The 23,551-nt window shown below is 37.4% G+C and overlaps 1 protein-coding gene across 1 annotated transcript in view; it reads right to left on the bottom strand.

The window, feature by feature from the left end:
- Positions 1–18,977: 18,977 nt before the first annotated feature.
- TRAT1 (T cell receptor associated transmembrane adaptor 1) overlaps positions 18,978–23,551 on the bottom strand; it is a 37,586-nt gene continuing 33,012 nt past the window's right edge. Inside the window, exon 6 of the mRNA XM_051819076.2 lies at positions 18,978–22,925. Coding sequence (XP_051675036.1) covers positions 22,671–22,925 — 255 coding nt within the window. The 3' untranslated portion in view covers positions 18,978–22,670. The remainder of the gene's footprint in view (positions 22,926–23,551) is intronic.

Here is a 23,551-nt window from a genome sequence, read left to right as displayed (position 1 = left end):
CCCCAAATCTTCTCTTAATATACTAGATAACTCTTTGGATTTATGACTGGTTTTGTTTGTATAAAAATAAAATTCTGGGGTACGCATTTGTTACAGCAGTCAGGATGCCACTTGTGACATCTGCGTGCCATTTTGGAGTGCCTGAATTTGCACCTTGGTTCTATTCAAGAGTCCAACATGAAATGCACACCCTTGGAGGTAGCAGGAAGTGACTAGTTTCCTTCCATCCACATGGGAGGCAGGATTGAGTTCTCAGCTCCCTGGCATTTGGAATGTGAACCAGTGGAACAGAGATCTCTCCCTCTCTCCCTCTCTCCTTCTGTTCCCTCTAAAATTAAATAAATAAATAAATAAGCCAATAATTTAATACTGCTTTCTTTAACTGTTACATTTGCATACAAGCTACTCAGCTAACACCTCAGAAAATAGAACCTGAATCATGGGTCAATATTTATCAACAAAAATCTGGTTTTGACATTCTGGGTAGGAAATAACTTAGCTCCTTGAAGAACCTAAGACTCTATGCAATAAGTAGTAAAGAGTTTGATTTAACTCAACTTTTATTTTTGAAATAAAGTTCAACTTCAATATAGAACTAGGGTTTTCCTCTTGGGTTCAATGTGTTGTCAGAAAAGTGACAAAGCCCTTGGCTTTGAAGCATATCCTGGAGGGACCTCATAAGACCCTTGAGAGTTTTTGTAGGTAGGGGAATTCCATGTCTCTGTTATTATGGCTCCACTACAGTGCTTTTCTGAGCTGTCTTCGAAGCACATAAAAGCAAAGAATGTCAGGGTCATGCCTAGCATGACAGGTAAGAGAATGGTTCAGAATTCAGGTGGATTTTTGATTTTTGATAGAAATTGTTTCCCTGGCCCTACTTAGAAACAACAGTTTCTAACACAGAGGACATATTTAAGTTCATTGTATACTCTCTCACTTTTTATATAACATGATAAATACATTATAAACAAACTGTTCAGTGACAAGTAGCTTTTAAAACACAAGAAAAAATAAGAAAATAATATTAAGCATATTTCCTTCCCTAAAACATTTCTGTCATATCCAACAGCTGATTGTTATGATGTCGTTTTTTGGACTTGTTTTTGTCATAACTAGAGAAGAAAGAAAAAATTGATTATGAATAAATGTGATGAAATTATATCATATTACTAAAGCCCAAAGGCCAGTAATTTGAGTATATTTAATTTTGGAGAAGTGGTGAAATTTCAAATTTCAACAGGATCTTTTGTTTTCTCTCTTCTTCCAAATCATTTCCTTTTTCTTACTGAACATGAGGTATTGATTATTAAGCAAATCTTCATTTAGTTTTCATTGAGCACCTCCAAAAGTTGGTGACACATGAGCAGGTGTTCTTAAGCAAAATGCACCTAGAGAGAGCTAAGCCTTTTCTGTTTGTCTACTTTATGGAACATTCCTTTATAATTGGGTAAGCTTTTAATCCCTCTGATTAGAGCACATTACCCAAATTGAAGGAATGCAGATTAAACAGCATATCTGAACTAGATGAATTACCTGCTGATGAGAACAGAATGACAAGCAATTACTATGCTTTTTCATTTTTATTTGTCCAATTTTCTTTCCTTGTTTAATTATCTTGGATAGAAAATAAAGCCAGTGAAATTTTCAAGACAGAAATTTATATCATTTTAGGTAGCTAATATTAAAAAACAACAGCCAAATAAAATAATCAGAACACAATGTCAACATTTAAAAGGTCAAGCTGTATTGGTCTATGAATATCTAGTGTACCTACTATCAGAGCCATGTGAACCACAGTGAATCTGGGGCAGTTACTCAACAAAAGCTCCGAAAGGGTTCATGCCACATGTATTTGCCTTTCCCCCTTCCTTCTGGCTTTAAGCACACCTCAGGGCTATAAATTCCTGAGAAATTAAACACAAGTTGTCCAGCAGCCTGCATCAGAGTAGAAAGTGACTGCCAACTGCCGCTTTGGAGGGACCTGTGGCTTCTTTGATATCATTCAGCCACACAGAAGAGACGGGGCTACGCTAGCTCTGGTGCGTCTGAGAGCTGAGACTATGATTCATGATCCATTCCTCTTCATCACTCCAGTATCTACTACGGTGACTGCCACATTGTAGGCAAGCTATTAAATTTTGGGAAAAGCAAATAGAGGTAGGAAATAAATTAGCTTTTTCATTCCATATTATAATACTTTTTTCTCTTCTGATGCCTTTCACTCATCAAGGAAGGTTACTTAATATAAATGCTAGTGTAAAATTAAAGGCTGGAAAGTAAGACTTTGGTAAGAAAGCACTAGGAATGATTTATTTCTGCCTGTTCATTTGAGATGGTGTTTCCAAGTGACCAGATTATCGGAAAATAGGTATTTGCTGACAGTAATAGGTAACATTATTAAAACACTAACAACTCTTGGGGCCGGTACTGTGACTCACTTGGTTAATCCTCTGCCTGCAGTGCCGGCACCCCATATGGGTCCTGGGTTCTAGTCCCACTTGCTCTTCTTCCAGTCCAGCTCTCTGCTGTGGCCCGGAAAGGCAGTGGAGGATGGCCCAAGTGCTTGGGTCCCTGTACCTGCATGGGAGACCAGGAGGAGGCACGTGGCTCCTGGCTTCAGATTGACACAGCACCAGCCATGGCAGCCATTTGGGGGGTGAACCAATGGAAGGAAGACCTTTCTCTTTGTCTCTGTCTATAACTCTACCTGTCAAATAAAATAATAAAAAAAATTAACAACTCTCATTCTTAAATTTCTTATTTGTACAGTCCAAAAGAGGACCGACATTCAAACAAGAAAAGGTAAAGTGAAGCAATTATTCAAAATACTAACTCACCATTATTATATAGGAGGCATGAATTAGCCTATGACACTGTAGTACCAGAAAATTTAGATTACTTTATTTGTGTAAGTCAAGTTAATTCTCGTCCTGCTGTCACTGGTTGAGGTGTTGTGAAATTCAAGTATGAGTGTGTTTTAGGAGACCACCTCCCTCCTCAAAGGCAGGCTTGCGTTGCCCAGAACATGAGGCTCCTGCCATCCTCACAGCTCCCTCTGCCTTATGTGCTGATCATCTTGTCCCACAGGGGTCTTTCTCAGCATTCTGACATAAAGGCATTGAACACTGGGTATAAAAGCTGCCTCCGTGGATATTTCACAGCCCACCTCCAATTTGAGAACCTAGTATAAATGGGCCATATATATCTGGCCCTTGGAGATAGTCCTGAACACTCATTATATCCCCATACTTAAAATATCTCTCAATGCTCCTCCTCCATTTCCCCCTCCCCTTTCTCCCTCCTCCCCTTCCTCTCTCCCTCTCCTTCTCACTCACCCACCCACCTACCTTCAGAATATCAAGATTTGCTTTTTCCATCCCAGCACCAATGTCTCCCTCCTTGTCCTCCTGTAATTCCACTCCCAGAGAAACATCTGAAGACAGAGAAATGTCCTGGGGTAAAGTCAGAGGGACTTGATATTTTATTTTAGAGTGCCAAGTACCTTGAAACAAAGGGACTTAGAAGACTTAGAAGTGCTTTAAAGGCTTCCTGGGATAAGGAAGTAAAAATGTCCTCACCCCACCAGAGTAGCAACTGCCAAGCACTAACATTGTAATAAATTATTTAACTATTATTGCTGGGACTTCATATAGAAAGTGTTTCTTGGCCAAGATTTCACCAACAGATTCCAGTCATAAAAAAGACTTATAACATTGTGACCTTTCTAGTAAATTTACCATGACTCAGACCCAAGCCCTTTTGTGTTCAGAGTCAGGGCTTGAATGCTGAATCAGGGACAGAAGCCCATGGGATTGTAATTAAGGGATCAAAGTGTCCACCAATTGTTTTAAAATTGGACACTAGACCAGATTCTTCTTTGAACCTGATCAGTAAATTCTCTCCCTGTGGACAATCTGTAAAAGGAAATCAAATGATGATGTCACTTCATGAGCATGAAGTCAGATCAAAGGCAGGCCAGGCATTTCTTAACCTCATGCGTCAGTTTCAGTAACAGGGAAATGATAAACCCAGAACCTGGACCTGGGTCAGAAAGAGAAGTCTCTGAAAGTGTCTCTGTGAGAGATGCCCACTCTCCACGATTATACCATTTTTTTGGTTTTAATGCTCATCTAACTCCGCCTCCCTTTTGATGGACATTATGTGTATATGGGAGCCGGTTTGAGTCCCAGCTGCTCCACTTCCAATCCAGCTCCTTGCTAATGCACCTGGGAAAGCATCAGAGGTCTACCCAAGTGCTTGGGCCCCTGCACCTATATGGGAGACCCAGATGAAGCTCCTGGCTCCTAGCTCCTGGCTTCAGCTTGGCCCAGACCCAGACACTGTGGCCATTTGGGGAGTGAACCAGCAGATGGAAGAACTCTCTCTCTCTCTCTCTCTGCTTTTCAAATAAATAAAAATAAATCTTAAAAAAACTAAAATAAATAAAAATTAAAAAGACAGTGAAGACTCCATCTTGTGTATACATTTCATGAATGCATCTCCCTTTTCTCTCCTCCTCTTTCAAAGATAAATATAACTCAGAATCTGTTGTTACAACTTCCTTTCATTTCTATGTATTTTTACTGCTTATATATGTATCTATAAGTAACATATAGAAGAGTTCCATGTGTTTTAATAATCTATAAATTTATACTTTTGTTGCATATTTATTTCTCTGTATCATTTTTGCATACATCCATATTGATAAGTGTAGCTCTAATTTATTCATTTTCATTGCTGTGCTTATTACAGTATATGAACAAAATAGAGCATTTGTATTTTCAAGGAATATAAAACACTCAGTAAAGGTATCAAATTAGATTTTATTCTGAGGACTGTAGTAGGAGAGAGAGACTCCAGTGTGAGTGGAATTCAACTAATACAAAGGTGATTGAGATTTTTAAAGGAATATGGGAATTTTTTAAAGACTACACATAAAGTAAGGGGGAAAACAAAAAATGGAAGTGGATATGGAAAATTAAAAAATGGGAGATTAGATAAATAATTACTGATCATGGTTTGGCAAGGTGGGTGAAACAATGTACATTTTGTGGTTTGGCACCAGTGCATTTTCTCGAACACTCAGAGACTTGCATTACCTTTCTAAACATGGCCCAGTGTGATGAGAGCCGTGCTGAAGTTTGGTCAGTCCTTATCCAAGTGTTTGGATAAGTCCTCTATGCTACATGGGAGTGCACAGTTCATGGTATTCACTCTCCTGCTGTGGGATATTTAGACCACTTTAAATTTATCTGTTTTATGAACACTGCTGCTGTAAGCATTCTTGCACACATCTCCTTGTTTACATGTTTGGGAATTTCTCCGGAGTATGAACCTAGGAGTAAAATTTGTAGGTCAAATGATGTGTACTTCTTAAACAGACATCTTTAACTGGACAAACAATTCTCTCAATTGGCAATGATACACTACAATCTAAGTCTCAGTACACATGTTCCAACTGTTCCTCATTCTAGCCCAAATAGGTCTTGTCAGGTGGTAAAATCTAAAGGAAGTAAAATGTATCTTCTTATTTTACTTTATTTTTCCTTGGTTATTAGTGAAGTTGGCCATGTTTCCTTATAGCTATTAGAGTTTATATATTTGTGAATAATCTGTGCATATTTTTGTTCATTCTTTTGGCATATTGCTTGCCTTTTACTTTCTGATGCAAGAACTTTCTTCAGATATTTTCAATTCCAATCCTTAATTGGTTGTATGATGGAATTTCCAAAAGTTTATGGAAAGTGGAATTAAAAGAGCTTATTTCGTTGCAAATTTTTGAAATTCATGCAGTTTTTTTCATAATGCACATTTTCATGAACTTTTTAAAGGCCCCCTCATACAATTTGCAAATAATCCTCTCTCAGTCTACAGCTGTGCTTGTCTTTTTGTAAAAATAAATGTCTAACAAACTGAAGATATATTATGTTTTTTGGCCATAAGTTTTTCCCTCCCCCACCTCCACTGAGTTTATCTTTTCATTATTATGTCAAATATATCTTTAAAATTTTGGGACACAGTTTCCAATTTGCAACTTTTCTTACTCTTTTAGTCAATTCTCTGATAAAAAAAATCTTACTTTTACTTTGAGTTTATCAAACTTTTTCTCCATGGTTTATGGTTTTTGGGTCTTGTTTAAGGAATATTCCATGACACCAAGAACAGACAATTCTCCTTCCTGCATTTCTTTTAGATTCTTTAATTTTTTCTAACACATAATTTCCATTTCCTCTATAATCACAGGCTTAATTCACCATTAAGTACAATAATCATCAGGTAAAAATGTAGTAAGACCACAATTCCACAGGAGTGTAAACAAGGGCTAAAAATAAGTCAATACAAGATGTCCATTTCATTCTCAAGAATTTTTTATATTCTATATTAACTACCACATATCAGAGAAAACATACGATATTTGCCTTTTTGAGACTGGTTTATTTCACTAAGCATAATGGCTTCCAGTTGTATACATTTTCTTGAAAAATAACGGACTTCATTCTTGTTTATGGCTAAGTAATATTGCATAGTGTTTATATACCACATTTTCTTCCAATCTATGGACACAGAAGTTTTTTTTTTTTCTCATTTTTTTGTGTCTTCTATTTTATTCATTGTTTGGAAATTTTCATTGTAGAGATCTTTCGCATTCCTTGGTTAGACTTATCCCAAGGAATTAAACTTTTTCTAGCTACTGTGAATGCAACTGATCTAAGTTCTTTCTCAGCCAAAACAGTATTGGTATATAAGAATACTACTGATTTTTGTGTGTTGATTTCATATCCTACACTTTACCAAATTCTCATAGTCTCTTAGTGGATCTTTTAAAGGATCATGACATCTGCAAACAGAAAATATTTGACATCTTTCTTTCCAATTTTTATGCCTTTGATTTCTTTTTTCTTGCCTAATGGCTCTAGCCTAATACTTCCAGAACTATATTGAATAATATTGTTGAGGGTTGCCATCTTTTTTGGTTTCAGATCATAGTGGAAATGCTTCCAACTTATCCCCATTCAGTATGACTCTGGCTGTGGATTTATCACATATTGCCTTGATTGTATTGTTATATGTTCCTTTTAGATCTGATTTTTAAAATATTTTTTATCATAAAAGTTTGTATTTTATCAAATTTTTTCTCTGCAACTATTAAGGTAATCATATGGTTTGTATCCTTCATTATTGATGTGATACATCACATTTACTAATTTGCATACATTAAATCATCCCCAAATTTCTTGGATAAATCCCAGTTGGTTAGCATAGACAATATTTTTGATGTGTTTTTGGATTTGGTATGGTAGCTTTTGTTGAGAATTTTTTGCATCTGTATTCACCAGGGATCAGTCTGTAATTCTGTTTTTTGTGGCATCTTTCTCCGGCTTTACATTTAAGGTAAAGCTGGGCTCATAGAATGAGGCGTGGAAGTGTTCCCTCCCTTTCAAAACTTTTTAATTGTTTAAGAATAGTTCTTTCTTAAAAGTTTGGTAGAATTCAGGACTGAAGCCATACAGTTGTGGGCTTTTCTTTTTGGGGAGGTGCTTCAACTGATTCAATATCCATCTTGGTTATCGATCTATGAAGGTTTTCTGTGTTTTCACAGTTCAATTTTGGTAAATTATATGTGTCCAGAAATTTTTCTGCATCTTCTAGATTTAGTAATTTGTTGGCATTTAGCTGTTTGTAATAATTCCCAATGATTCTTTTTATTTCTGTGGTATCAGTTATAAAATCTTCTTTTCTAGCTATGATTTTATTAATTTGAGTCTTCTCCATTATTTTTTGGTTAGTTAGGCCAGTGGTTGATCATTTTTTTTAAAAAACAGCTCTTCATTTCACCGGTTTTTTGTGTGTAATTTTATTTCTATTGTATTTGTTTCATTTCTAATATTTGTTTTTTCTTTCTTTCTATTACTTTTAGGCATTGCTTTTTCTTGTTTTTCTAGGTCCTGGAGATTCATTGTTAGGTAATTTATTTGATGCCTTTTTAATTTTTAATGTACGTGGTCATTGCTCTAAAGTTTCCTTTTAACACTACTTTTACTCTATCCCATAAGTGTTGATGTGGCTTGATTTTCCTTTGAATCAAGGATCTTTTTTAAATTTCTTCTGTGACCCACTGTTCATTCATGAGCATGTTGTTCAGTCTCCATGTGTTTGTATATTTTCTAGAGTTTCTTCTGCTGTTAATTTCCAAATTCATTCTGTCATGGTTAGAAAAGATATGTGCTATGATTTAACTTTTTTTAAATTCATTGAGGCTTCTTTTATGGCCGACGATGTAGCTTTTCCTAGAGAATGTTCTATGCACTGATGGAAAGAATGTGTACTCTGTAGCTGTTTGATGAAATGTTCTATAGATATCTGTTATGTCCATTTGATCTATAGTGTAGATTAGCTGTATTGTTTCTTTGTTTTTTGTGGGGTTGATCTATCCATTGATGAAATTTGGATTTAAAGACCCTGATTATTATAGTATTGAAGCTTAAGTCTCCCTTTAGATGCACTGGCATTTGTTTTATAAAACTGGTGTCTAGCATTAGTCTTATCTTGTTGGATTGATCCCCTAATCATTACAGAGTGATCTTCTTTGCTTCTTTTAAAAGTTTTTGTCTTAAAGTCTATTTTGTCTGATATTAGAATAGTTATTCCTGTTCACTTTTGATTTCCATTTGCTTTTAATATCTTTTTCCATCCTGTCATTTTGTTTGTGTGTGTGTCTTTATTGGTGAAGTGTATCTGTTGTAGGTAACATATACATAGATTTTTTTTTAATCCGTTCAGCCAATATGTATCTTTTAATTGCAGAAGTTAGGCCATTTACAATCAAGGTTATTATTGATAAATAATGACTAGGTCCTGCCACATTTCCATAAATATTGTGGTTTTGAATCTCCTTTGTTCCTTTCCTAGGAGATATTCTGTCTTCATGTTCTTTCATAACCCTGATTGTCTTTCCTTGTTTCTATCTGTAGTATCATTTGTGTGTTTTGTTTGTTTGTTTGTTTTTGGACAGGCAGAGTGGACAGTGAGAGAGAGACAGAGAGAAAGGTCTTCCTTTTGCCGTTGGTTCACCCACCAATTGCTGCTGCAGCCGGCGCACGGCGCTGATCCAAAGCCAGGAGCCAGGTGTTTCTCCTGGTCTCCCATGGGGTGCAGGGCCCAAGGACTTGGGCCATCCTCCACTGCACTCCCCGGGCCACAGCAGAGAGCTGACCTGGAAGAGGGGCAACCGGGACAGAATCCAGCTCCCCAACTGGGACTAGAACCCGGTGTGCCAGCGCTGCAGGCGGAGGATTAGCCTAGTGAGCCGTGGTGCTGGCCTGTAGTATCATTTGTAAACCTAATCAGGTAGTGACAAATTCTTTCAATTTTTCAATCGCTTTTTGTCTTTGAAGCTCTTTATTTAACCTTCATTTATGAATGAAAGCTTCACTTTTTTTTATGAATGAAAACTTCACTGGATAAAGTACTCTGGGTTGGCAGGTGTTTTTTGTTGTTAAAACTTGGACTACGCTTTTCCATTCTCTCCTGGCCTAAGGTTTCTCTAAAGAAAAGAGATCTGGTGTTTCTCTTTGAAATTTTTACGGTATTCTCTGTATGTCTTACTTTTGAAAGTTTGACTATCGTGTGCCATGGTGAGGATATTTCTGATCACGTCTATTTTGGGATATATATAGTTCCCGTATTGGAATATCCATATCTTTCTTTAAATTGGGGACATTTTATGCTATTATTTTACTGAAGAGGTTTTCTAAACAATTCTTTTTTTCCATATCAAAGGCCCTTCTAAAGTTCATTTAGTTGGTCATTTGATGATATTCCATAGACACTGAGTATTATTTTCAGTTTTTCTAATTTTTCTTTTCTTTTACTTCTTAGTACTGTCTGGCTGAGATATTTCAAAAGACTTGTCTCTAGGTTAGGTATTCTTTTCTTCTGTTTCCCATATTTTCTTTTTAAAAAATTTTATTGATATGAAGAGTTCAGATTATAAGTAGTTCACTGATACATTTCTAAGAATATGGTGATACTATCTTCTTTTCCTCTTCCTTTCTTTAACTTTTGAAATAACATATTTTAAATTTATTTTATAATCTTAGCCTTATGTTCCATTACATAAAGAGATCAACAAATTAAAAGTAGAATGACCATTGTTATTCTGGTGTATAGACAACAGCTATAAATAATAATCAAATTCCAAAATGTCAATTTCCATCATATATAAATTAAACAGCTTTTTATTTGTCCACTTGAAAGTCAGAATTACAAAGAGAGAGAGCAAGAGGGAGGGAGGGAGAGAGAAAGAGGGAGAGAGAGAGAGAGAGATCTTCCATTTGCTGGTTCACTCCCCAAACAGCCACAATTGCCAGGGTCAAAGCCAGGAGCCAGGAGCTTTATCCAGATCTCCCATATGTGTGCAGCGGCCAAGCACTTGGACCATCTTCCACTGATTTTCCCAAGTATGTTATCAGGGAACTGGATCAGAAGTAGAGCAGCCTAGGACTCAAACCAGTACCAATATAGGATTCTGGAGCTGCAGACAGGCCCAACACATTATGTCTCAGTGACAACGCCTTAAGTATTTTTTTTTCCTGTATTCTTGAAATCAGACAAAGCATGTCATTTTCTGGGTGGAGTCTGGCTTATTCCACTAACTATAATGGCCTCCAATCACATCTATTTTATTGCAAAAGACAGGATTTCATTCTTACGTCATATATTCTTTCTTCTGCCTTATGAAATCTGACTTATTGAATACTTCATTTCTAATATTTCTTTTTGAATATCTCTGCTGAATTTCTCATCCTTTTTTCCTTATTTCATTTAATTCTTCGTGTTTTTGAGGAACGTTATAACCATTCTTTTGAATTATTTTGCAAGCATTTAGTCAAGCTTCCCTTCTTCACGCAGTATTGCTGTACTATGGTTCTCCTTTTGAGGAATCATATTGCCATTCTTGTTCATATTTCTTGTGTTTCTATATTGATTTTTGTATATCTGCAGAACTATTGATTCTATCTGTTTTGGAGGAAAGTTTCTTTCTTTTCTTTCTTTGTTATTTAAGGCTTTATTCCTGGAAATGTGTGTCTGAGTCTTGGTAGATTCCCTAAAGCTTACAGTTGGGCTCCAGAAGTGCTGGGTGGAGCCATGGAGCTTTGGTCACTAGGAGTAGGGCAAGAGTCCTGCTTGATACTCAAGATGGGCATGGTTGAGTGCTTCTGTCTACAATTTGTGGAAGGAGGGCATGTTGGAGGCAGCTGATGTGTTTGCAGTTCTTGTTTTTCTCTGTGACAGGGTGAATTAGGTGATTCACAGCTTAGAGTAGGCTCACAGAGCCTGTCCACTTCGCACACCTATACGTGCACGTTTTCAGAGCACTGACTCACTCTGTAGTGTGTCTCCTGACCCCACTGTAACACCTGTGCCCAGGATGCGGGGAAATCTGAGTCTCTGCAATATGACTGGGTGGGTGCACAGGAATTCAGCTGCAGGACTTGGGTCCAGAACTCCCGCAGTCACAGGGGTGCAGGGAATCTGCCCTCTGGCCTGTCAACTGACTGCTGTCTGCTGAGTAAGAGCAGGGATCCTCGGTAACTCTGCTACAGCAAAGTGGGTCTGCTGCTTTTATGAGGGGAAGGGAGGGAGGCGATATGCCTTTGCTTTTTGGATCAAGTTGTCACTCAGACCCCTGTCAGCTCCATAGGCTGGGCTTGAAGTCAGTGGGGACTGTTGAATTTTCCCAGAGTTAAAGCTGCTGGTGACAAGGGCCATGACACCCTCTTCCTATGTTATCTTGGCAAAGTGGCATTTCTCAGCCATGAGCCAGTCATATAGATGCAGGAGTGGCTGGCAGTTCAACCTGTGGCAGCATGTCTGTTCTCTCTCCTAGTTGCTTTCAGAACCTCTGCTCTGTTTGTCAGTTCTCCACTGAAAATTTTTCTCATTTAGTCCACTGGAAACATGGTCCTTCCTTTGTTTTCCTGGTATGTTCTGTGGCTGAGGACATTGTAGCTTCTCACTATGCAGCCATGTTGGATCTCTCCATTTCTTTATTTTTAGAGAATAAATATTCACTTTTCTTCTTCCTTTTCAGTTACCTTATTTAAAACTTTTTTATTAACATAAAATATCCGTGCACTTTTGTGGGGTATGGCCTTATATTTCAATACATGTACACAACATGCCAATCAAATCAGGCAACTAGTCTTGCCATTTCCTTTCTTTGTGTTTAGAACCTACAAAATAATTGCTATGTTCCTAAAGTCGTACTTATGAAATGCATGAAGTTTTTATTCCTTACATAAAAGGTTTCTGGGAAAAATATTTTTTTTGTTTTATTTGAAAGCCACAAAGAGACAGAGATCTTCCTTTTATTATTTCATTCTGGAAATCCCTGCAATGGCTGAGACTGGGCCAGGATGAAAATCGAAACCAAGAATGCAATTTTGGTTTCCCATATGAGTGAAGGGACCTAAGTACTTGAGCCATTACCTACTGTTTCCCTAGGGTTCACGTTAGTGGGAAGCTAGAATCAAAAGCAGAGCCAGAATGTAAATCCAGGTACTCAGATATGGAATGTGTGCATCCCAAGCAATCTTAATTGTTGCAAATTGCATAATCCTCTTCCAGTTCTTTATACAGTATATTTGTGTTACCTATAGTTGCCCACTGTTTTACAGAACACCAGAAGTTTATGACTATGTTTTGGCACCAATTACTCAACCTTCCCTTACCCTCTTTCCCAAACTCTTGTAATACATGTACTAAGTTCAGCCTGACATTTTTTTTTAAATTTCTACATATGAGACAGAGCATGTGGTATTTGTCTTTCTGTGCCTGGCAAATTTCACTTAACATAGTGATTTTCAGTTCCATCTATTGTACTGCAAATGTCACAATTTCATTGTTTTTTGGCTGAAAAAATCTCATTGTATATATAAACTACATTTTCTTTATTCATTCATTTATTTATGGATATCTCAATTGATTTCATTGATTCACTATTGTGACTAGTGCTGTAATGAACATGAAATTGCAGATATCTCTTTTTTTCTTCAGCAACTTTAATGATAAAAATCTTTCATGTTCTCAAAAAATGGAAAACCAGAAGGCAACAGTCTGGCAGTACAAAAATATACAGCTGGAAGAGATTACCACCAACTAGATGTGACAACTAAACCCCAGTCCACATCTTGAAAATAAAAGCACATTTAGACAGAATACTAAACCAGTGGTTCTTATATGCCCAAGGATGTTCACCACTTAGAACACTTCCAAATTCACAGGGCTGGACCATCCTGGAAAGTTAAATGAATGATCCTGGAATCTGGCTGTGTTTTGAATCATCTCTATAAAGATGTCATAACTGACTAATCAGCGCTGTACTAAAATGAAGCAGTGTTCTACAATAAAAGCTACCAGGATTTCTCATCCAGATTATGGTTTGAGTGTGAACCACAACAGATCATCATCTAATGAATGGAGGTACCATCTAGGGATCGCATGATCATTTTAACATGACCTGTAAGATGTATGTTCAAGTTTATAAATGGTAGTTAAAGGCCATCTGTATCCAATAAAAACTTTGTCAGGCTAATTTTATTTTCAACTTTTTGCTCAAGTTGTAGATATCAGAAGCAACCACAATGGAACTGAGAATTATAGAGCAAATACTTTCAAAACATAAAAACTCCTTAGATGCTTACATATCACTAAGTAATAGTGATTTTCAATGAACATCTGTAAACATACACTGTAGGTCAAATGATTCCTGTTTTAGTATTATACGCAACTCAGAAGGTGGCTAACGTGACCTGCGGTTTCTAAAATCACAGGAGCTTTAAAACTTCAGCTAATCTAGGGGCCAGCGCAGTGGTGTAGCAGGCTAAAGCAGCTGCCTGCAGTGCTGGCATCCCCTATGGGCGCCAGTTCAAGACGCGGCTGCTCCACTTCTGATCCAGCTCTCTGCTATGGCCTGGGAAAGCAGTAGAAGATGGCCCAAGTGCTTGGGCCCCTGTACCCATGTGGGAGACCTAGAAGAAGCTCCTGGCTCCTGGCTTCAGATCGGCACAGCTCCGGCTGTTGCAGCCAATTGGGGAGTGAACCAGCAGATGAAAGACCTCTCTCTCTCTCTCTCTCTCTCTCTCTCTCTCTCTCTTCTCCTTCTCTCTCTGTGTAACTCTGACTTTCAAATAAATAAATAAATCTTTAAAAAATAAAAATTTCAGCCAATCTAAATATGCAGTTCAAGGTTTCAACAATTTTCATGTTCCATATTTACCTAGCATAAGACATAAAATTGTGTTAGGGCTTCATCTTAGTGACGCAAGTTAGGGTAACTCGCTAATGAGATCTTTATTTCAGTTTACTTATTTGCCTATCACCCATATTCTATCCATAATCAATCGTCCTTTATACATAAAAATTTCCAATTTAAGACTCTTAAGTAGTAGTATACTGTCCCCCCTCCCCGGAAAGCCCATTTTTAAGTGTCTTCTGTAACTTCTTAGCTATCTTGGTTTATTAGCAAAAGGAACAGGTTTTATAGGCTAACCAGAAATGTCAAGGCAAGAATGAAGTCAGAGGTCCCAGTCAACCATCAGGCAATCTGAAGTCTCTTCCCTGAACTACCACAACTGCTCAGACTCATCCTCAACCTTCCTGACATCAGTTCTCTTCTCCCTTATTATCAGTGTAAAAAGTTAACGAGACCTTCTGGAAATAACTTGTATTTAGGGATCTGTTTTTTTTTTTAACTTTTATTTAATGAATATAAATTTCCAAAGTACAATTTATGGATTATAATGGCTTCCCCCACATACCGTCCCTCACACCCACTACCCTCCCCTTTCCCACTCCCTCTCCCCTTCCATTCACATCAAGATTCATTTTCGATTATCTTAATATACAGAAGATCAGCTTAGTATACATTAAGTAAGGATTTCAACAGTTTGCTCCCACACAGAAACATAAAGTGAAAAATAATAGATGATTTTTTTAAAATGATGATGAAATCAGATCAGATCTATTGTCATGTTTAATCCCAGTGAGAGTCAAGTTGGGAGTTGAGAATTTCTTTTTTTTTTTTTTTTTTTTTTTTTTTTTTTTTTTTTTTTACAGAGGATCAGTTTAGTATACATTAAGCAAAGATTTCAACAGTTTGCACCCCCATAGAAACACAAAGTGAAATATATTGTTTGAGTACTCGTTATAGCATTAAATCTCAATACACAGCACATTAAGGACAGAGATCCTACATGAGGAGTAAGTGCACAGTGACTCCTGTTGTTGACTTTACCAATTGACACTCCTGTCTATGGCATCAGTAGTCTCCCTATGCTCCAGTCATGAGTTTCCAAGGCTATGGAAGCCCTCTGAGTTCTCCGACTCTTATCTTGTTTAGACAAGGTCATAGTCAAAGTGGAGGTTCTCTCCTCCCTTCAGAGAAAGGTACCTCCTTCTTTGAAGACCTGTTCTTTCCACTGGGATCTCACTCGCAGAGATCTTTTGCCAGAGTGTCTTGGCTTTCCATGCCTGAAATACTCTCATGGGCTTTTCAGCCAGATCCGAATGCCTTTAGGGCTGATTCTTAGGCCAGAGTGCTATTTAGGACATCTGCCATTCTATGAGTCTGCTGAGTATCTCACTTCCCATGTTGGATCACTCTCCCCTTTATTTATTCCATCGGTTAGTGTTAGCAGGTACTAGACTTGTTTATGTGCTCCCTTTGACTCTTAGTCCTTTCATTATGATCAATTGTGAACTGAAATTGATCACTTGGACTAGTGAGATGGCATTGGTACATGCCACCCTGATGGGATTGAATTGGAATCCCCTGTTATGTTTTTAACTCTACCATTTGGGGCAAGTCAGCTTGAGCTTGTCCCAAATTATACATCTCTTCCCTCTCTTATTCCCACTCTTATGTTTAACAGGGATCACATTTCAGTTAATTTTTAACACTTAAGAATAACTGTGTATTAATTACAGAATTAAACCAGTCATATTAAGTAGAACAGACAAAAAAAAAACTACTAAGAGGGATAATGTATTAAGTTGTTCATTAACAGTCAGGGCTATGCTGATCAAGTCACCGTTTCCCATAGTGTCCATTTCACTTCAGGAGGTTTCCTTTTTGGTGTTCAGTCAGTTGTCACCAATCAGGGAGAACATATGGTATTACTTAGGGGACCCAAAGAACTCTACTAAGAGACTATTGGAACTCATAGAAGATTTTGGCAAAGTAGCAGGGTATAAAATCAATGCACAAAAATCAACAGCCTTTGTATACACAGACAATGCCATGGCTGAGGAAGAACTTCTAAGATCAATCCCATTCACAATAGCTACAAAAACAATCAAATACCTTGGAATAAACTTAACCAAGGACGTTAAAGATCTCTACGATGAAAATTACAAAACCTTAAAGAAAGAAATAGAAGAGGATACCAAGAAATGGAAAAATCTTCCATGCTCATGGATTGGAAGAATCAATATCATCAAAATGTCCATTCTCCCAAAAGCAATTTATAAATTCAATGCAATACCAATCAAGATACCAAAGACCTTCTTCTCAGATATGGAAAAATTGGTGCTGAAATTCATATGGAGGCACAAGAGACCTCGAATAGCTAAAGCAATCTTGTACAACAAAAACAAAGCCGGAGGCATCACAATACCAGATTTCAGGACATACTACAGGGCAGTTGTAATCAAAACAGCATGGTACTGGTACAGAAACAGATGGATAGACCAATGGAACAGAATTGAAACACCAGAAATCAACCCAAACATCTACAGCCAACTTATATTTGATCAAGGATCTAAAACTAATTCCTGGAGCAAGGACAGTCTGTTCAATAAATGGTGCTGGGAAAATTGGATTTCCACGTGCAGAATCATGAAGCAAGACCCCTACCTTACACCTTACACAAAAATCCACTCAACATGGATTAAAGACCTAAATCTACGACCTGACACCATCAAGTTACTAGAGAACATTGGAGAAACCCTTCAAGATATTGGCACAGGCAAAGAATTTCTGGAAAAGACCCGGGAGGCACAGGCAGTCAAAGCCAAAATTAACTATTGGGATTGCATCAAATTGAGAAGTTTCTGTACTGCAAAAGAAACAGTCAGGAGAGTGAAGAGACAACCGACAGAATGGGAAAAAATATTTGCAAACTATGCAACAGATAAAGGGTTAATAACCAGAATCTACAAAGAGATCAAGAAACTCCACAAAAACAAAACCAACAACCCACTTAAGAGATGGGCCAAGGACCTCAATAGACATTTTTCAAAAGAGGAAATCCAAATGGCCAACAGGCACATGAAAAAATGTTCAAGGTCATTAGCAATCAGGGAAATGCAAATCAAAACCACAATGAGGTTTCACCTCACCCCGGTTAGAATGGCTCACATACAGAAATCTACCAACAACAGATGCTGGAGAGGATGTGGGGAAAAAGGGACACTAACCCACTGTTGGTGGGAATGCAAACTGGTCAAGCCACTATGGAAGTCAGTCTGGAGATCCCTCAGAAACCTGAAGATAACCCTACCGTTCGACCCAGCCATCCCACTCCTTGGAATTTACCCAAAGGAGTTTAAATTGGCAAACAAAAAAGCGGTCTGCAGCCTAATGTTTATTGCAGCTCAATTCACAATAGCTAAGACCTGGAACCAACCTAAATGCCCATCAACGGTAGACTGGATAAAGAAATTATGGGATATGTACTCTTTAGAATACTATACCGCAGTAAGAAACAACGAAATCCAGTCATTTGCAACAAAATGGAGGAATCTGGAACACATCATGCTGAGTGAAATAAGCCAGTCCCAAAGGGATCTGTTATTTTAAAATAGCCTTATAGACAGAACTCTGAATGCAATGACTTATCTTTCATATTAAACACAAGTCAGTACAGCATACTCCAAAGCTATTTTGGAGGAGCACATTTAAGGAAACTAAGCCACGTGACTTTGCATTATGATTTAATATAATCGCACAGAAATTGTGAAGTCACAGTGTCTCTCAGTTTCTAAGAGGAAAGTGATGCATGCCGCCATATTCAAATCTGCACTGTTACATTTGAACCATATTGTAAATGTTACAATGTGATGGGTCAGTTTAGAATTACCATGCAACACCTCAAATTACAAAATGGAAGCAATTTTTAAAACTTTGTGTTAAGATTTCATGCTAAGGATAAAAGCCTTTTTTTAGACGGGCAACTTATTTTTTTTTTAAAGATGTATTTTATTTATTTTAAAGACAGAGTTACAGAGTGAGGTAGAGCCAGAGAGAGAAAGAGAAAGAGAGAGAGAAAAATCTTCCATCCACTGGTTCACTCCTCAGATGGCTGCAACGGCCAGAGCTGAGCTGATCCGGAGCCAGGAGCCAGGAGCCAGGAGCTTCTTCCTGGCCTCCTATGTGGACACAAGGGCCCAAGGACTTGGGCCATCTTCTACTGCTTTCCCAGGCCATAGCAGACAGCTGGATAGAAAGTGGAGCAGCCAGGACTCAAACCAGCGCCCATATGGGTTGCCGGCGCTGCAGGCTGCAGCTTTAACCTGCTTCGCCACAGCGCCAGGGCAACCTATTTTGGGTTACAATGTACCGGCTTTGCTGCTATAAAATGTAGTTCACTAAGTTATCACAGAATCTGAACTGGCTTCAACACCTACAAAATTAGTAACTATTAACAATCACTTTGGTGATGACCAAAAATCTCCTTCATTGCAAGACTAATCAGTTTTTTCTTTCAGGAATTATATATAACCAATTGTTTTCCATGGGATAAGAACAATGGTAACAGTGGGCTCGACTGACTATTACACAATTATGCTAATATTTATTAATTCAAAAGCACTTTATAAGAAAATATAAGTATGGCTTCCAAATAGGAATGTTATACTTGGACTTGGTACCAAGTTCATAGATTTGAGTTTGCAAGGAAAAATAGGCTTTCAAGTTAAACAACAATTTTTAACCAAAACTTTAATCCCAAAGATACTCACAAAAACATATTACAAATGACAGCATGAAAAAAATAATAATCTTGCACAGTAACTCAAAGTTCAGCTCTACAATGTACTCTTAAACTGGCAGGACATTGGTATTTTTTGAAACTTCAAATTTCCCAATAAAGACTGCTACACAAACAGCTATGTATTCTATATTGCAATTATGTAAGGAACTTACCACCTAGGCAAATGTAAACTTTCTCAAAACTTACTAAATTCTAGACCAACTAGACAACCTCTGTCCAAGGTAAGACCAGCTGGGTTTTTCCAAAAACCTTTCATCTATTTTAATGGTGCAGCTTTTATATTTACCTGCTTCTAAAGACTGCTTGTTTACCTATAGCTTTGTACTATATACCAGCTAAGGAAAAAAAAGCACATTTTAGTTCAGTTTTTGACAGTGCGGTTTTTACAATATTAAAACATCACACTTCGTTTCGCTGAGCAGGATTTTGAGGTCATCAGTCTTTGCAAGACTAAAGCTCAAAAGTAAATTCAATCTTGCTTAAGGGAACATCCTAAAGTAACAATTCTTGGTATCACATGCCTCATATGATCCATTTCAAACCATAGAGAATGACAGCTTTTTGTGTGTCACTGTTCCAAGAGACAAATCTGAACAGCTAAACCATCTTCAAAATGCACCAAGCTTATGAAGTCTCAAACAAAACTTGAATTTTCCGTACAAACTCTTGTCAAATGAAGTTGTTTCCTGTACACCACTGCTCTTGTAAATGACTCTTCTATTTTCTTTCATTCGCCATAGATCAGCTAGAGAAGGATCGGGATGGCTTGTGATTTCTCTCCCGAGACGGCGATCTTTCTCGTCTCCTACCTCTAGAAAGGGACGTGCTCCAGCTGCGAGAGAGGCTTCCGCTTCTTGGAGATCTTCGGGGAGGTGGAGGACTCCTCCTGCGATAATCATCTCGAGGGCGACGACCCCAGGAGGGAGGTGGGCACGATTTCTACTTCTTTTTTCCACCATTCGACAGTTCCACTCTCACACAGCAGCCACACAGCGTTCCATCTAGCTCTCCGACGGCATCAGCAGCAACCCGGGGGTCTTCAAATTCAACAAAAGCGAAGCCAGGAGGGTTTCTGGCAACCCACACACAATAGCCAAAGGCCTGTTCGATTCAGTCTTGTTGCCAATGGACAGGAATCACGATGCATTTCGAAATCTAAGGTTAGGCGTGGGGAGGCTCAACTCCACAAGCTCCCAAGGATCTTCCTGCTCTGCGCTGCCCCGCTCCGGCCTGGCCTGGCTCCCGCAGATACTCCCTCTCCCTCCCTCGGTGTCTGAAATGGCCCAGATATCTCTTTTATATGCTGATTTCATGTCCTTTGAACCTATGCTCAGAAGTAGCATAACTGGGTCATATGAGAGTCGCTGTGCTTTCTGTATAGCTTCTATAATGTTCTCCATAACGGCTATACTGACTTTCATTCACACCAATAGTTTATGTAGGTTTTACTTTTTTCACCTCCTTACCAGCATTTAATATTTTGCTTTTTGATAATAGCCATTCTGACTGAAGTGAGAGGATACCTCGTGTGCTTTCAATTTGCATTTCCCTGATGGCTGGCTATGCTGAGTATTTTTAAATATATTTTTCCTTTTGTACTTCTTCTGAAAAGTGTCTGTTCAGACCACTTACTCACTTTTTTACTGTATTGATGATTTTTTGTTTTATTTTTCCATCCTTATATATTTTTTTGTTTCTTATGTATTTTTTTGGTTCTTGTGTGTTCTGGATATTAGTCCTTTGTCACATGCATAGTTTGCAAATATTTTCAACCCATTCTATCAGATATTTCCTCACTCTGTTTATTATTTGATTTGCTATGCAGAAGTTTCTTGGATTGATATAATTCCATTTGTCTATTTTTACTTTTATGATCTTAAAAATACTGTTGCCTATTCTAATGTCTTGCAGTGTTCCCACATTGTTTTCTTAGAGTAGTTTCATAGTTTCAGGGTCTTGTCTTAGTGGTAGGCTAATTTACCTAATTTAAAATCTGTTCTGCTGCTATCTAACAAAATTTAAGAGAAAGACACTGACAGATCAGATTGTAAACAAGTAATGTGACATTTCCAGGACAAAGCTAAAATATAGTTAGAAGAATATTAAAAAAATCCACCACCAAAATTATACAAGTAATGCTCACAATATCTTCTGTTCAGCCAAAAATTAAGAAGAATTTAAAGAAACAGAAAAATACAGCCCATGACAAGGAAAATATCAGTTGGTTGTTTCTCACTTAGAATGACAGACATGACCAATCTTGAAGATAAAAACATTTTAAAAGTGGTTATAAATGTATTTTGGATATTCAAGAAACCAAAGGGGAGATTAAATATGTTTGCTAGAGGTAACAGATTTTTTAAAAAAAATATATTTTGGAGAACAAAATAGGGACATTTAGGAATTAGTTTAAGAGCATTTTATAAATTTAAATTGAGCACATACTTTGACCCAGCAATCTATCCTAAGAAGAGTCATAGTATGAATATCTTTTAATACAGCAATTCCCTTTCTAGGCATTTAACCAACAGAAGAAATCAGACAAGTACCCAAAGGTGTGTAAAGAAAAATCCCCATTAGAATGTTATTTGTAAAAGCAAAACAACAGAGTTGGAAACAAGTGAAATGTCCTCCAAATTTATTTAACTAGATTCTGATGTGGTAGTCATTAATGGGATATATGATTTATATAGACACTAACATTATGATACATAATTGTAATCAGGTACAATTAAATATGATAGTGCAAATAAACCCACAAAATATTTTTAAGTAAAGAAAGTTTATATAATATGTAAAATTTAATCATCCACTCCTTTTTTGTTTCAAAAACAATCAATGTGTGTATATGGGCATGGCCAGAAAACTATCTAGAAGGATATAAAGTTGTGCGCTGTGATTATCTCTGACTAGTGGGCTTGCTTGCTTGCTTCCTTCCTTCCTCTCTCTTTCTCTTTTTCTTCCTTTTTTTCTCTCTCTTCTTTCCTCCTTCTGTTTATCTTTCCTTCCTTTCTTTCTCTTTCCCCCCTCCTCCTTCCCTCCTTCTCACTCTTACCCCCCCCCCTTCCCTTTCTTTCCCTCTCCTTGCTTCCTTCTTCCTTTGGAGTTTTTTTTTTTTATTGTTGTAAGAGTACTCACTAATTTTACAGTAGTTTTTAACTTAACAAAACTATTTACATTTGGTAAAAATACCTGTTTTTGTATCCCCTATACCTTGTGATCACAAATTTCTTTCAATTATGGGGTGTTTCATACTGCTTAGGAAATGGAAATATGGTTATAAAAAATTGTTGGTCTTTATTTTTCTTTTAATGTGATCTTAAACATTATTTGTCTATTTCCCTAATAGCTATTGTTGGTGAATTTGTGCTTTTGCTGTCAGAGTCAATTTGCAAATTGCATTTTATTTTATATTTGCTACTTAGACATTTTTAAAAATGAATTCAAATGACTAATTTTCATGGCCTTACCCTTGGCATACATGAACAAAGCTCTGGATAAGAAGTAAGCCATCATCACAACAAATGATCAGATGTCTCCCTGCCAGGTCTTTCAGTGTTTTCTAAACAACCATCCCCAAGAAGAGCCCAATCACTAGGTTAGATCTTCATCCAACTATTTTATAGGTTCTTTCTTAGCACGAATCAATCCAAAGAGTCTAACAGGGTCATCATGAATATTTTCCTCTATTTCCTGGCTCTCTGGTGAGAAACTGTCTACCAAAGTGGCCTCAGTAATGCTGGCATCCATTGCGTGTGATTGCTCATTTTCATCCTTGTCTGAAAAAGTGTTCTGTTTCCTGGGCTTTCTGCGCTTCCCCTTAAAGCTGTGATCGAGTGAGGCATAAAACATCTGTGTTTCAGTCGTTGCCTGAAAAGAAAGATATGTTAGTTTGTTCTTTAACTTTGATGACTTCTGGAAATTTTTATGGTCTATGAAAGTAAATAAGTTGTTGTCTGTGCTTGTTACTTGGTTTTACCACATTTATCACTTAAGATGACAGACTGAAAAGCAATAGTCAACTCAAGACTTCTGAGTTGGAAAAATTTCTTAGATGAAAATTTTAATGGATTTTTATTTATTTCTTATAAAGGTGACATGCACATTTCATATTTATTCACACCTGCACCTACATGTTCCTTCTCTTCCAATAACTCTTGCCATATATTGCTCTTACTAACAATACTTCATTTTATTAAAGTGGCACCAGGCATGATAGAAAGAAATTAGACAAGTCACAAAGTCTACATAATAAGTATTTAATCATTGGTCACTTAATGATATTCAAAGAAGTCCCCAATTTTTCTACATTTTTAAATTTCACCAGTACAAATATAATAGTATCCATCCGTATGAAGGTCATTGGGTAAAGAATTAAATTTACCATCTTCTCCTATTATTTCCTTCTTGTCTTACTATCTCTTGATCCCTAAGGTTAACCTTGGAAATACACATTCACATCCAAGAATGTCAGGTGGTCTTCCCTGGTCCAAAGC

The sequence above is a fragment of the Oryctolagus cuniculus genome, chromosome 4, assembly GCF_964237555.1.
Source record: "Oryctolagus cuniculus chromosome 4, mOryCun1.1, whole genome shotgun sequence".
NCBI lineage: Eukaryota > Metazoa > Chordata > Mammalia > Lagomorpha > Leporidae > Oryctolagus > Oryctolagus cuniculus.
The sequence above is the reverse complement of the archived record's forward strand: the minus strand, read 5'-3'. Positions and strand labels throughout refer to the sequence as shown.